Below are 13,091 nucleotides of genomic sequence, written 5' to 3' on the forward strand. Positions count from 1 at the left end.
TGGACTATACTATGATCCCATTTTATAAATTGTGGGGATTTTTGATCAAGCCCGGAAGATTTTTAGAAAAACACAGGTGAACTGCAAGCACGTACACAATTTCCAGTATACAAATTAAACCATATGAAGTAGGTATTTGTTCAGTGTTACAAGTAATGTATTTTCAGTGTCCGAATCAAAACCAGGGTAATACAAGTGGGACAAAATCTCATCGACCTTGTTGATAGCCTCTAATTATTTCGGTCGATATGTCTGGTGTTTCTAGGTCCCTGGTCCATGGTATGATAAAATAATTATAAATGATATTTTATTTATCAAGAACAAGCTCAAAATTATAAGTTAAACTGTTATGGAACACGCGGGCAAATTAATTTATTTGCGCCCCAAACAATCGTGTTTAAGGTCTATATATTATTATTTTTTAATCTTGAAGGTGAATTCACTGTGCAGTCCACTTTATATAGTCACTGCAGCCTACATGGGACTATGTGAAACCAACTCCATTTAAAATAGAGGTTTTGCCCGAAGCGCAGATGCGTTGTCACTTCTGAGAATTAAGATGGTCTCATTATGTAAGTTAGGCATCCAAAGCCTTCCAGGAAAAACGAGATTCATTGCTTTCAAAACACGAATACACTAATTTGATTTATTTTAATTGTCTTAAAACAACCGACGACATTAGAATAGCCGTTGTTATTTTACAGAATAACCCCGGAGATATTTGAAATATAGTTGAAGAAAAGTTTGAGCGTCATCATCAACTCATTACTGTCCCACTGCTGGGCACGGGTCTCCTCTTAGAATGAGAAGGATTAGGTCATAGTCCACCGCGCTGGCCGAGTGCGTATTGGTAGACTTCACATACCTTAGAAAGCTTGTTTTTTTTTAAGACTTCCCAGGTATGCAGGTTGCTTCACGATATTTTCCTTCACCGTTTAAGCAAGTGATAATTAAATTCTAATACGCACATAACCGAAAAATTGAACCTCGAACCTCGATCAAGAGGCAGAGTTTCTTAACCACTAGGCTATCACTGCTTAGACTCACACTTTGGCTTACAATGTTTAAGCATCATTCGATTGAAATCCTCTCCGTAAATTAACAAATAAATATATTAAGAATGGAAAACGTCAGTTGACAAGTCAATGACAACAAAAGCTGTCATGTTCATGTTACGACCTAATATCATTATATTGGATTCAGTTCAGTTAGGGTGAAAGCGATGTCTATTTTATAGTTCAAATATGAGTTTATTACAAAATATTGGAAAATTTACTTGATATTTTCAATCCTTTTAGCTTCTACAACTTTTATCAAAATTTTAATTTTAATGTTTTTGGTTAAAAAAACTAGTCTTTTCTAGTCAGCCATTTACCTAATTTTATAAGACGTCTATCTATCTATCTTATTTATATGTACAAGTCTCTATTACCAAAAGATTCTTCGTCTTCAATTATTACGGATAATGGAGTTTAATTGTAAAACTTACGATAATTTAGTTCATTATTTACTTATTCAGCTCGCGTTTCTTTCAAACATTACAGACTTTACTCCTACATTGGACTACCAATTTATCACAAAACATTGGAAAAGGCCATTAAAGTTTACAACCCACTCGCCGTCTGTCGGATTGTGATTGATTCGCCGGTTTCACGACTAACTCTTTCAGTTTAAATTCAACTAATGGACTCATCCATTCTATCATCCATCACGTATAAACTTCAAATTGAGTTTTAAATGTAAGCGCAATAAACCGTTTCTGTGTTATGAACTTATTCTTTTTAAGGAAGACTTTTGGCGTGTTTTAAAAATCAGTACCCTTACAATGAGTTTTTACATTTTTACAGAAATGACTGTTTGCTTACATATTTGCCCATACTTTTCAAAACAGCGCCCCTAGCGGACTGTATCAGAACTAATTGGAAATATATCGGAAATACGTAAACAAATAAAAAACAGCTATTTTTGTAAAAACGTAAAAACTCATACTAAGGGTGTGATCGAGAGTGGGTGTACCGATTGAAACAAAAGTTCCGCGCGTAGACATAACACAAGGTGAAGTTAGTCCCCGATGACATTTTTTTATCTTGATTATTATTCTTTACAGCCTGAAGTTGTCCAAGTGTCTCGGAAGTAACATATACATAATCTTCCTGTTTTATTTTATTGAAACGTTACTTATTCTAAGTTTGTATACGTTGTATTTGATCTTTTATTTTACTACTTTTTTATTACTATGTTTTAAAAAAACAATTATGATTGTCACCAAAGAAATATAATTTCTTACGTGTGTAGAGAACAGTACAAGTTTGGTTGATTATATTCTTTTTATGTATTACCTATTAATTTCATATTAGCATAGCACAATAGGTATGTTAGAATATTTTAACCGTATGTTCCATAGTACTAGATGCTAATATTCTGTATTTCTTTGTTACAGGTATTGCAAAAAAGTATACTTTTAAACTTCATGGAGTGATGTAAACTCTGAAGAGTTTGGGTCAACATAGAAATGTGTGATAAATATTTCACTAATTTCGCCAACTACTTACGATTATACTCTGACATATCTCGTTAAAAGACTAGTGAATACGACAATCAAAATGAGTGCTCACGATAAAATCGTGTTCAAAAAACTATTATTGTGCATTTTTGTATCTGGTGCTTGGAGCCGGTCCTGGGCTAATCATCACGACACGACAACGTCTACGACTCAGACCACGCCCACGACTAGTCCTATACCAAAGAACATACACAATGATCCTCTTATCGTCGAGACAAAGAGTGGGCTTGTTAAGGGCTACGCCAAGACCGTAATGGGACGTGAAGTACACATTTTTACCGGTATTCCGTTCGCTAAGCCTCCTCTTGGACCTCTGAGATTCCGCAAGCCCGTTCCAATTGATCCTTGGCATGGCGTTCTCGAGGCCACTTCTATGCCAAACAGCTGTTACCAGGAGCGATATGAATACTTCCCAGGCTTTGAGGGCGAAGAAATGTGGAATCCGAACACTAACATATCCGAAGACTGCTTATATTTAAATGTTTGGGTCCCGCAACATCTTCGCGTGAGACATCATCAGGACAAGCCTCTAGCCGAAAGACCTAAAGTGCCAATCTTAATTTGGATTTACGGAGGTGGGTACATGAGTGGAACTTCGACGCTCGACGTATATAAGGCGGACATAATGGCTTCTTCGAGTGATGTAATAGTGGCTTCGATGCAGTACAGGGTTGGTGCATTTGGATTTTTATACTTAAATAAATATTTTTCGCCTGGAAGCGAGGAGGCGCCGGGGAATATGGGTCTATGGGATCAACAGCTCGCAATTCGTTGGATCAAGGATAATGCTCGAGCTTTTGGTGGAGACCCCGAACTTATTACATTGTTTGGTGAATCAGCTGGCGGTGGGAGTGTAAGCCTGCATATGCTGTCTCCTGAAATGAAGGGCTTGTTTAAGAGAGGCATTTTACAATCTGGAACGCTGAATGCGCCGTGGAGCTGGATGACAGGGGAAAGAGCTCAGGATATCGGAAAGGTGTTGATCGATGATTGTAATTGCAACAGCAGTCTCCTTGCTGTTGATCCCAGCCTGGTAATGGATTGTATGCGAGGTGTTGATGCTAAAACCATATCTGTGCAGCAATGGAACTCTTACACTGGAATATTAGGGTTCCCATCAGCTCCAACTGTTGACGGAGTATTTCTACCTAAAGATCCTGAAACGATGATGAAAGAAGGCAGTTTCCATAACACCGAAGTACTTCTTGGAAGCAACCAGGATGAGGGTACGTATAATAATATTATTACTACTTATACCTTTAGCACTCACACAAAAAACAGAATTAGTTAAGCATAAATTATCATATTTTGAAATTTAATCAAAGGATTTTTAAGGTAACCATCATTAGTATATTTAAAAAAATATATACCATAGTTGAATCCTACTCCTTCTGAAAATTCCCTTTGAAAGTTTAGGCATTACACAGCATACATACAAAAACTGGTGATTTCCTTTGAGCTTTAAAATTGTTTCTGTAAAACCGTGAAGTAATTAAAGCAACCCAACAGGGGCAACATTACAGCATTTTAAATACCTTAATTACTCTTAATTAAATAATTATCTGTGGGGTGTTAACGAACAATAATCGTATTATCGTTAAACAATGGTTATTGTATTATTTAATGAAATTTCGTCGAATATTGTACAGTTCGTTATTTGAAAATTAATAAAAAGGGAGGACCCGTTTATTCACAGACATTGAGAGTGTCAGACACGGATCGTGGCAGACAAAATCATATTTTTCATACAATATTTTGACAAGCAAGGCCCGTGTTTGCGCGTCTTGTCACGGTACACATAAATACGTAAATGCTTAATACACATGATATAGGAGAATCCTTTTTATCTGTTACGGGACAACTCACCCAACTGACATACTCAATATCTGTAAATGTAAACGAAATATAAAGCTTCGTCAAAACATTACGTTCCATAGTAAACAAGTTAAGGCTACGATTTGTTATGATTACGATTAGTCATACTACGAGGAGATCTCCGCAGCTTGTTTTCAATAGCGAGTCTATCGATATCAGTAGAGTTCGAGGTCGGCGCGGAGCTTGCATACCCGCACGGGGGCGCCACGCCTGCGCAAATCTATGTAGACACAACAATACCACGCCGTGGATTTTTAGTCGTACTACCAGGTACTACAGACTCGCCCACGTAACTAGGCGTCCCCCTACCCATCCCCCCGTATCTGTTGCTACGCACACAGCCGCACCACCCCAGGCCCCCAGACGAACCCAGCATGCAGGGTGGTTAAGAGCGTTCAAACGAGACTCAATTTAATGTCTTATTTGCTCTAAAATGTAAATATGATGTCTTTTAGTTTAATTTTTCTTTAAGCTACATTGCGTTTGTTTGTTTTCGAATGTTTATGTATGTTTCTATAGAAGGATGTATCGTCTATTGGTATATATCGTGTACGTTGTACAAGTTGCTTAATTTAAAAAAAAATAAGTTGAACTTCTTATGTCGTAAGCACAATTTACGTACGTTAATTAATCTTAATGTGTGTCAAATTTTACCTTTTTTTTATAAAAAATAAAAGCTTCGTAGAAGCTGAACATAACGATCGCCGTAAATCACAAATAATCACAAATTATGTTATTTAACTTCACTCTCTATACAAGGTGTTTTTAAGTAGATTTCGGATTTGTCCGAAACTTAAAGGAAATGCGAAAAATGCGCTAAGGATTAAAAAAATCTATTCAGATTAGACTAGTTTATTTGAAATAATATCACGTCCTGTATTATTCGCCACCTGGCAATTATTTATAAAGATCATTAGTAATTCTAGAAACGTATGAGTCGTTTCATAGCAACTAAAGGAAATGACTTATTTTCAAGTAATACTGATATCGGCAGACATCGTTCAGATTATTAACGATTGGCAACCCTGATAATATAGTGCATGTACGGTACACGTGTGATGGCTATCGATCGTGTGATCGCATGCAACGGATGTCCGCGGTATCCGGGCTCGCACCTATCTGTCATTTTAACAGATAGTTTCCGTCGTGCTGGACCGGAACCGATTATTAGATAAGATCATTTCTTCGATTAATCGATTGTTTCTTTAAAATGTCGTCCAGAAAAAATATTGGAGAATAGTAGCAAGGTTAAGCGCTGCTGTGTTCTACTTTGAAGGGTCTATTAAGGAATATTTGTCAGGGGCGTTCCAACTTAGTATTCTGAGTCAGTAAGACATCTGGTGCCAAAGTTAGACGAATCTAGTCTTATCTGGGCCTTAATACCTAGCTACATTCCATTAGATGGACTGTTTTCGTACTCGTATGCTACTTCCATATTGTACGCGTTAACATCTGATTTTTGACCAAGATGAGCAGCTCGTCAGTCGCCCTAACAACAAATTAAACGAACAGTAGCGACTTAAACAACTTATCAGTAGCTTAAGCGACGAGATGGTAATCCACACAATTATCGCTCAAGCGATAATCGCTAATGGGTGATCACCCTCATGGACAATGAAGATCCTCCTTAATAAGAGACAAAGACAAATATAGACAAAGAGGTTACTTTGCATTCCGTTCTTTTTTGTAAACAACAGTTCTTTTTTGTTTTTTGTAAACCATACCATTGCTTGGTATTACGTTATGATCTACATAAGTCGAAAAGATAGTACATACTTGCACGCGTAAGACTATTGTTGGTCATTAATTTGTACAAGTATTTATTCAGCATTTATCTGATATAATCTCCGTGTAGAATATCCCTCTATAACGCGACGAGTTCACAGATTTATTCAAATTCATAAAACATCATCTATAAGGTTTCTATTTGGTTTATATTTTTGTGCCCTGGAGCCTACCAATAGGTTTTGATAGCAGCCAAAAGCCGCTTACTGTTTAAGGATTTTACATAATCGATCTATAGTCATAGATTTCCTGTACCCTCGGAAAAAGAGAAAATATACCTAATTATCTACTATATTCATTATTATGCTGGTTTCAAAAAGTTATATTTATAATTGTGGAATACAGTATACTGTGCCTGAAATAAAAAGACGAATAATGAACACGAACGGAGTGTTGCATAATGAATGTGCTTATAAGCGACCTTGCCCTTGACAAGAGTGGTAACTACACGACATACGACATACAAACCCGATTTTATCATGACCGTTACGTGCCTCGTTAGCACGTGTAGCATACATTGAGTTTGATTTCAATTAAAATTTCATGACATATTTTTTCATTGAAGTGTCATGCTCGACCAAGAAGTGTGGGCGATAAAAGATTTTCTCCCCAGCAAATAATAACCAAAGTTTTGTTATAAGTCGCTCTGTAAGCAGACTTCATGCTTACTGCTATTAAACTTTCACTGGATCATCCGTCGTATAAATAAGTATGTTGTTTTCGACTGTCGAAATCTTCGTATCCTTCAAAATCTGTTTATATATAATGTTCTCAAATGTTTGTCTCTGTACCCGTTGTAGCCAAGTGTAAATTGGAAGACTACCGTTTGTGTAGACTACAGACTTGGAATCAAGTCAACTGTGAAACAGCAGTGAATTCAAAACGCTAAAAATAGTAGAAATTTCCTTTCCCGTCTTCTCTATCACGAATTAAACTTGATAGATTTATTTAACCTAAAAGTATATAGCACTACAATCACCAATTATTAAATAATATATAATTATAATTTTGTTTTTAAATCGCTATCAATACGACGAGTCATTTACTTAAGCAAACTTAAACGCAATCAAGCATGGATACGGCGAAGCTTTAAAATGATTTCGTCTTTACAATTTACCTGTTTATCGTGTCAGTATATACCCACATACCCAGAAAACCTCGGAATGTGTTTGGGGTTTCATTTAATACGAATAATTAATGTGTAATACGTATATGTTTGCGATCCCTTCCGAGTGGTAGCAGATAATTTATTGTGTTCTGTCTCTTCAAATGTAACACTTTGTCGATATTACTTTTGTGGAACAAACGAAGCATTTATCAAAAAAAACCTCCTCCTAGTTTTATTATGTTTAAACCTGATTACTTAATAAGTCAATGGAAGAAATCTAGCAAGAAATCTTGTAGAATATACGCGACTCTTAGGACTTTTGTGAATTATAATTGCGTGTTAATATTTTCAAAGTGCATTAAATTTCTTAAGTATTACTTATGTACATATTAATATTGTTTTAGGTACATATTTCTTGCTATACGACTTCCTCGATTACTTCGAAAAGGATGGCCCAAGCTTCCTACAGCGGGAAAAGTTTATTGAGATTGTGGATACTATCTTCAAAGACTTTTCCAAAATCAAGAGGGAGGCAATTGTATTCCAGGTATGTATTAAAATCAAATATTTATTTCACAAAATTTGAATACAAAGTCTGTACCCTTAGTATGAGTTTTTACGTTTTCACAAAAATGACTGGTTTTTTTTACGTATTTGCCCATACATTTCCAATCAGAGCCCCTAGCGGACTGTATCAGAACTGATTGGAAATGTATAGGAAATACGTAAACAAATATAAAAACAGTCATTTTTGTAAAAACGTAAAAACTCATACTAAGGGTACTGATAGGTTTCGACTTATAACGTATACAGTCTTTTGTTTTATGAGACATTTATACAAGGCGTTGCCACTTAGTCTAAGAGGTAGCAATGCATCCATGACCGACCTCACGTATGTCTGTAATCCTATCTGGGGTTGATTTCAGATTATAGATACTGATATTGATCCGGTAGTTGCTACCTATCATCATATGTCTTGCACGTTAGTTTGTTACGTTAATAATATTAAATAAACTAGGTACATACTATGTACATTTATATACTTATTTATATACCTTAAGATCCAGCAAACATTTGTGCCGAATACTCTACATGGGCTTTCAAATTGAAAGGTAGGTTAAGCGTCTTTTACTTTTCAAATAAATCTTTCCTTAATTTCGTGAAAATTTCCTTCTTAGTAGAATAAATAAAGTACCGTACTTGAAAATTTCGCAAATTATAAAAGTTTTTTGATTTTAGTCAACATACGACAACTTTTGTGAATGTGGGTTTATTTTCTTCCAATTAGAGTTACTTTCGATTTTAGAGGGTAAATAATATACAAAGTGGTTATAATCAACCTAAGTATTATAATAAAACCTATAAATCACCTTTACCACTTACCACTTTAAATAGAGTAAAAAAATAAATGTTCATACGAATAGGTTCAAGATTTGCAAGAAATTCCCCACTATTAGGTACCGATTTTCTGCACAACATTTCTGTCTACGGCTTTATGTCAAACCAAATTAATTCCAATCACTCCTCCACACTACCACTAATTGATTTGAAAATTCCTTTAGTACACCGACTGGGAAGAGATCACCGACGGCTACCTGAACCAGAAGATGATAGCTGACGTGGTTGGTGACTACTTCTTCGTATGCCCCACCAACTACTTCGCTGAAGTGCTGGCCAACTCCGGAGTGGACGTCTACTACTACTACTTTACACATGTAAGTACAAATATCATCTTATTTCACAAACGCTCTGATATTTTGGTCTAATCGGTTGGCCACGAAGTTGCGACAAACGACAGTTAAGAACAAGGCGACAATCTTAAAGAATAAATGCATCAAAACATTTGAAAAAGTCACATGGATGAGCGACAGGCGACAGCGGGACGCGATTCGGAATATGAAGGTCGGCAAAAAACGTGCCGTTTGCCACGTCGCTTGTCGCGTTACTAGTCACGTCACTTAACGCGTCACTTATCGCGCCGCTGATCGCGTACCTCATCGCGCCGCTTGTCGCGTCACTTGTCGCTATGTTCAAGTCCGTGGCTGTGCGTTCAGACCACAAACGTATTGTCAACCACTGACCGTGAGTGAGCTGTCTGCTTTTACTTTCATATACAACTTTTGTTTACAGCGAACCGATAATTTGTCACTATAGTCTAGTACACCACGGGTTTTTTTAGCGTGGGTTGCACCGTAGGTCTGGTTAAAGGTTGCGTTAAAATTAACTATAACTATAACTTTGACGAGAGCGATGGAATGTAACAATTCTATGTTGAACCAAATATTTGTCATTAACGTCACTTGTGTCACTGTCACACAATTTTTAGTCGGTGTTGACAGATAAGGAAGTTGACAAAGTGATTCCGACAGTCGCGGCTGACTTTAATTTAGCATGAAAGTGCAAAGCATAGTCATATTTATTAGGTTCTGAAAGATATAAAACTCTTTTTATTTAATTGAAGAATAATCATCGTTTTTGAGCTATGCAAACACAAAACCTTTTAACAAATTGAATGTGAAAGTATATAAGTTTGTGTGGAATTTATTTCCTTACATTGCCCTAAATCAAATACGTACGTAAATAATAGAAAATAAAGCATTAAACCTTCACCCCATTTGTTTATTGCTTAACTACGAAACTACTCGTAGTAGTATTATAAGTCTGACCTACTAATCCGTTCATAAAATAACTACAGTAAAATAATAAACCTAATTGCTAGGGTGTAATTTGTGTTATATAGAACCAAAAACAAGCTTATAACTGTTTCACAATCTTTTTAACAAAACTTAAGTTTTAATGTCACAAGATATACAGAAAGAACATAATGAAATGACTTTTGTAATAGATTCAATTAAAGACGAAAATATTAATATTTTTAGAAGTCGACTACAGAAAATAAAATACCAGCTAATGTACCTCTGTAATATTTCATATATTACATATATAAAATTTTATACATACACGTTAATATGGCTAACGGACTAAACATACGGACTATACATAAAAATATATGAAATCGTTTCTGTCTATTTGTACTTTACGCATTACTATAATATTCATCCGATCGCCAGGAAATTAAAAAAAGTTGATAAGTACACCATAGCAAAGCAAGTGAATAGAAAAAATATAAGTGAATCCAAATAAAAAAGCATACGTAAGTATAATTAGTTTTAAATATCATTGGGTATAAAATAACATGTCGATAATAACATGTCGATATATTTTTGTGACAGTGTGTTTTAGTCCACATGTACTTTATATACACAATGGGTCAAATTTAATTGGAATTGCTTCCTTTAATGATGTCATTAAGAGACACAATCATAGCTCATCTTTTAAACATATACATTTTAAGTAAGAAACATTGCATTCATACATAACATTAGTGGCTTTCAAACCAGAGATATCTTTTATACATTACACCTGTTATATCTTTTTAATTATCTTTTATACGTTACACGTGCTATATCTTTTAGAAACCCCAGCTTTTCCAATTACTTTGTTTAATATGAATATATTTCCCCGTTGCGTTATATTAACCGAGTAGGTACATTTGTTTGAACTCATGCAGTATGCGGATAAAAAGCTCGAGAAAAAACAGGGCCGGGATTTAAACCGGTCGGAAAACACGTTAATATGGCTAACGGACCAAACATGCTCCCTGTGATTTTGCTACTCAATGGGGCCCAAGTATAATGTGTACGAGTATGAGTATTTTAAATCAGAACTCTTCGGTTATGTGATTCATTATAATCGACCTATAAGTGTTACGACTTGACAGGTATTTGTTTTCAAGTCCATCGAAAAATATTATAAGAATTGTGCTCTAATTCTTGTATGACTCGTAATATACAAAATGACAAGTCAAATGTCATACTCGTAAACTTATCAAAACATCATTCACACTGACCTTATCCTTTCGCGAAGCTAGATTCATTTATCAACTCGATATTTAAAAAAAGCTTGTATCGTATATATTTATGTGTTTCGCTTTCCTTAGATATTATTTACTGTATCTATTATAAATTACTTTCAGTAACTTGCAATGAACAGCGTTTCTCGTCTGAGGATTTTTATTGTACAGAAAGTAATAAATAAGGGATTTAGATGTTTTCCGTAGCGTCCACTCATATAAATATGATAAATGTTTTCGTATAAGAACTTATTAATATACATGTTTTTGTGTCTTAAGTCTTTAACAGTATTTATTTGCATTTTATTACTAAACTATTGGTTTCTAATTACCACTTTTGAATGAAGATTTGTTTGTAAAGATAAATAGATAGTTCAAGAAATAAGTTATCGTACTACGAAAAAAACTACCCTTAATATCAAATTGTAGAACTTAAAATATGTACGAGTATGTGTACTTAGGTATTCAATAAGAAGTGTTCACCTTGGCCTTATCTTCTCATGACCTCACATTATTACATATTCATTTTATGAATGCACGACAGGCCTTATAAATAGGGTTGTCACCAGCACTATAATTTTTAGTATTTTACTATATTTTAGTTTTAAAAAATACTATACTTTCATCGGTAATTCAGATGTTATGGAGTAATCCCCTGAAATCGTAATTAGCAATCTTCAACGAATTATTATCCTGCGGTTGGGCACGAGTGAACTCTCTGAACTTCTTAAATTTGAGTAGTGAAAAGTAAAATCCTTCTGAGTTTCCAAAATTTAGTAAGTCTACAAAGAAGTCTTCAGAAATATTGCCTTAACCTATATTATTCTAAATGGAGTCAGTAAAAAACAACAAGATTTTCCAAACGCGAATGTACTTTATATTTTCCTCAAGTAATCAAAGTATTTTTTATATGAAATATTTTTAAAAGTGGCAACCCTACTTATAAAGCCGAGCGAAAATCTAAAAAGCATCGCCAAGATTTGCTCGCGAAGGTGTAAACTAGTTGAGTCCACTTTAATTTAGCTAACGAGTTGAATGTGAGGGCTCTCAGAAAAACCAGCAACCAGCTAAATAAACGAACGGGAATAAAGTTTTAAACTTACCTAACGAATCTGAATGTATGTATGCTAAACGTTTTAACATGTCATATTTGGCTTACAGTTATCAAGATTATATAATGATAAAGTTATAAAAAATCAGTGATAGCCTAATGGTTAATAAATCGGCCTCTCGATCGAGGGGTCCGAGGTTCAAATCCCAGGCATCGCACCTCTGATTTTTCAAAAATGATGTGCGTATTAGAAATTTATCATCACTTGCTTAAACGGTGAAGAAAAAAATCGGGAGGAAACCTGCATACCTGAGATTTATAAAAAAAAAAACTCAATGGCATGTGAAGTCTACCCATTCGCACTTGGCCAGCGCGGTGGACTATGGCCTAATCCTTCTCGTTATGAGAGGAGACCCGTGCCCAGCAGTGGGACGATAATGGTTTTATGATGATGATGATGATGAAAATAATAAAAGCTTTATACACTCACATATACTAAGTATTTTCTGTGTCGTGGATATCATGGACACATACAGACGAACACATAAACACCCAGATGAAGAACAGAGATCTAATTTCCGATCTCCGGCAAAACTGATATCTAAATGATATATTTATCAAACTCGGAACTCATTTTTCAAAATTGGCTTTCTTTACCAGATTATCAGCCATACATTCAAAGTATACTTAGTAAAGAACTATAATGTTTTTTATTTATTATTGAACAGTACGTTCTCAACAACTCATCACCGTTTGCTTTGAAAAGGTCTCCTGCCAGAGTGAGAGGGGCTTATGC

General features: G+C 35.1%; 1 protein-coding gene across 1 annotated transcript in view; it reads left to right on the top strand.

Annotated features, from left to right (window-relative positions):
• Window positions 1-2,511: 2,511 nt before the first annotated feature.
• The window catches only part of ace2 (acetylcholinesterase type 2), a 29,922-nt gene continuing 19,342 nt past the window's right edge, over window positions 2,512-13,091 (top strand). The window contains exons 1-3 of the mRNA XM_073084024.1: window positions 2,512-3,789; window positions 7,736-7,878; window positions 8,894-9,046. Of these exons, the coding sequence (XP_072940125.1) occupies window positions 2,604-3,789; window positions 7,736-7,878; window positions 8,894-9,046 (1,482 nt within the window). The 5' untranslated portion in view covers window positions 2,512-2,603. The remainder of the gene's footprint in view (window positions 3,790-7,735; window positions 7,879-8,893; window positions 9,047-13,091) is intronic.

Source organism: Epargyreus clarus, unplaced genomic scaffold (genome assembly GCF_041222505.1).
Source record: "Epargyreus clarus isolate Ecla_fem2 unplaced genomic scaffold, WU_Ecla_fem_2.2 ptg000019l, whole genome shotgun sequence".
NCBI classification, from domain to species: Eukaryota; Metazoa; Arthropoda; class Insecta; order Lepidoptera; family Hesperiidae; genus Epargyreus; species Epargyreus clarus.